The 3,531-nt window shown below is 42.5% G+C and overlaps 1 protein-coding gene across 1 annotated transcript in view; it reads right to left on the bottom strand.

Annotated features, from left to right (window-relative positions):
• The window catches only part of cmtm8a (CKLF-like MARVEL transmembrane domain containing 8a), a 5,159-nt gene extending 3,861 nt beyond the window's left edge, over positions 1-1,298 (bottom strand). The window contains exon 1 of the mRNA XM_012834453.2: positions 909-1,298. Coding sequence (XP_012689907.1) covers positions 909-1,052 — 144 coding nt within the window. The 5' untranslated portion in view covers positions 1,053-1,298. The remainder of the gene's footprint in view (positions 1-908) is intronic.
• Between the last annotated feature and the right edge of the window lie 2,233 nt (positions 1,299-3,531).

The following is a 3,531-nucleotide window of genomic DNA, read 5'->3' as shown; positions in this document are numbered from 1 at the left end:
TAATGAAAATATCCTCCTGCCCTTTTCAACTCAACTCAAATTGGTTAGACAACTAAGTGTTTTTCTTTCTTCCGTGCCGTGTCGCTGAATGGTCACTGCTTTTTGCTAAATAATTTATTTTGTGCAGCACTGACCTGCTAACCTTTTATGAATAACCACTGACATCAGATAGGGAAGGCAATGGCATAATTTTCCTTTATTTGTTAGTTACCCATTCAAAACACTGGACTGCCTCAATAATGGTGATCATGATTCAGTCTTGGGAGCTACACAGGTGAACATAATGTGGCAAATAAATAACGAAGTCTCCCTGGTGTGAAATGTGTGGGTAGACAACTAAGCTGGTGTAGAAGTTTAGGTTAACTGAGTTAATAGTGACAATATTCCCATTAACTGTAAAGAACAGATGCAACCCAGGTCGTACCCACTAATTTTACAAATATGGCCCCTTTGAAGTCCAAAGTTTAGTCCTAGTCCTAGTTTAAAGGCACTCAGCAAACGAACTCCATGTTACATAGCAACCAGCCACTCCGCGCGCCTAATGGCCCTTGACAATGGACCATTCTCTTCCTCAAATTCCAGCGCTCACTCAAAGCGAAGATAAGAGGCACCACTTAGGTCTGTGTGGAAGTGTATGGTTGCACAGAGTTTCTCTTTTCCTACAATCAATATGTGAATTTAAAGACGTTAAAACGGTTTCAATTACAGTTTTACCATATAGTCATATTCGAAATTTGGGAACTGGTGAACGTAACTCCAAACAAACAAGATTAAACATTTAAAAAAGGAACTATTTAGTTAACCCATAAATATCATTAAATATGAACAAACCATAGATCCATAAATATATATATAGACACAGTTCGTTTTACGTTAACTTAACGGCCCTATAGGACATTGCTACCCACCACCTCGGCACAGACCAGCAGTCCCGACGCGCTTCTGATGAATTGTTTGTTGCAGGAGATGGTTGACGTGGAGAGATGGTCGAACTCCAGGTACGGGTTGCTGCTCGTGTTGATCACGGTTCGGGAGGTCCCACTTTCCTCCATTTCAGACGGTAGGGAGCGAGACTAGCCCTTGGTTCCTGGAACAGCCTACGCAGGGCACTTGTTGCAAACAGGTGTAAAACCGTGTGCGGTTCATCTGAAACAGACGCGAGAAATTACAGCGCAACACAACAACATGGTGTTTTACGGAGAACGGTTCTTCGCAACTATTTGAACATTCTGATGAAAAAGAAATACAAAGAAGCGTCGCTCCAGTCCCCCACCAACGGACCACTGGTTGTCGGCGGCTATAGGACACAAGCACATGCACTCTCTCGCGCGCGCGCACACACTCTCACGCACACTATTCTCTCTCTCTCTTTCTCTCTGTCCTCAGTATTCTGAGAATCTATTGCCAATGGTAAGCATCTTTTCTGTCATGAGATTACAGCTAAGGAGAAAACCAAAATAAAGCAAACTGACTTTCTCTGAACAGGACCAGTGATAGACGAGAAAATAATGTTTAGCACAGTTCTGTTTGTAAACTGGGATGGATCACTTGAGTTGGCATTACTCAAGTGAGGAACTAGTTCTGAGAATTTTCCTTAAGGACAAACCATAGGGAGGTTTGCTGTCAAAACATGCACTGGATTATCGCACACTTTTCAGAACTATGTTAAACTTTCCTGGAGTGTGTCTTGAACTCAAACTGTACCAAAGGAGAAAGCCCAGAAGGTAGGAAGCCAAATATAATCGTTAACCTTTTTTAATTAGGCTACCATGGGGAGACTACAGGAATCAAAGTGTTGATTTTTGCCCTGTGTGACACTTCTGCAGACTCCCTGAGAGAGTCTTTGTAGCACTCATCTATACGTCCAAAGTTCCTGTGAACAGAATCTCCAGTCTTAAATCATTTTCGTGTCTCTGGCTCGAATCCATGTTCTTATTCAGCACTACCAGAGAAGGGGCGTCCCTCTCCACCTTTAAGAAGCTCTTGAAGACCCAACTCTTCAGAGAGCACCTCCTTTCCTAACTTGCACTTCCCCTCCCTTCCTCTTCCTTCCTCTACCTCTCCTTATCCTTCCTCTAATGCTATCTCCTCTAACTAGTACTTCACTCGCACTTACAGTAGTTACATTCCTGCACTTTTTTTTATTTCTTATGTAAAGTAGTATTCATTGTTACACTAAGTCTCTACTGCTCGTAGCTTGATTGTTCTCTCCTTTGTACGTGGCTTTGGATGAAAGCTTCTGCTAAATGACAAAATGTAAATGTTTATGTAATTCAAGATGCCATTAGCCCCTCATCCCTGGTGAGGCCCAGACTTTAACCTCCATATGTAGCTTATCTGAGTTGTAGGCATGATCGTGACACAGGTCATCTGGATCACAGATCACTGCTTTCACATGTGGCAAAACCGTGGTGCCTTGGCTGTTTGTAATGAAGTGATGTACTGACACTGTTAACGTCCACATAGGTCCATCCTTGGCATTGCAATATACATTGAGCCCCTACTCTTTGTTCTTTCTCAGCTTTAGTAATGCTTACAAATATGGTGAAAATAAAACCAGCAGGTGTAATTCATTCATGTGATAACCTACTGCACACAGCATGAACTGCATAGGGTTCTATTCCAGAGTTGACCAACTTGATATGTGACACAATTTAGCCACTAGAGGGAGACAAACCCTAATACTGCTCGTAGGGCCCAGTGGGTTAACGGCCTCATGATAAAGACATGGGTGCTTATCATTTCCTTTATTTGTTAATCCTCCCTTCCTTCCTAGGATTACATACTAGCCCCTCCCTCTTATTCAAATGTGAAGGCAGCGAGGTTAAAGGAAAGGACAGACATGAGGAATGAGATGTGCTTGCTCACTCACGCATCACTTTTAAGAGACGTCAATTACTGATGACACAGCAGCGTCACCTCTTGCTAGACTTAACTGGCCTGTCACTATGTACAGCATATTAAGATATTAAGGACTTTATTAAATCAAAACATTAAACAACAAATAACCATTAGGGGCTGCTGCAATGATTTATACCTACATTGACACAGGTCTACATTTCATTTTATAACTCATCATTGTTTTCTTCGTCCATTGTGCCAACTGCTCACATCACAACGCTGGTGTTGGGTGTGTTTCCCCTCTCCTAAGCGTCTGTTTTTTTTTAATGTTTAAATGTAGTCCTGGGGAGGGTGGTCCCCTGGAACCCGGTTGAGTGCAAGAGAAGAGGAAGATTTCTGGCAGTATTTTGAAGATCTGCAAAAAAAAAAAAACAGACCCACCCGGCCAATGAAAAAAGACGACTCACTACTCCAGAGCGTGATGTTGAAGAGGGTTCTAGCGAACCGGGTGAACGCTTGACGGATGCCCTTAAGAGAAAAAAGAACAGCCAGAGGAGACTCAGGAACCTCACATTTTCTCCTCAATGTAGGGGGGCTCTTTCAGCTTATTAAAACAACTAGACACTAAAAAAACTCCATTCATCCACCACCTCCAAGATGGTTAAAGGGATGGAAGAAACTGCTGTGCAT

This window comes from Clupea harengus, chromosome 19, assembly GCF_900700415.2.
Source record: "Clupea harengus chromosome 19, Ch_v2.0.2, whole genome shotgun sequence".
Lineage (NCBI taxonomy): Eukaryota > Metazoa > Chordata > Actinopteri > Clupeiformes > Clupeidae > Clupea > Clupea harengus.
This window is presented reverse-complemented; position numbering and strand designations above follow the sequence as displayed.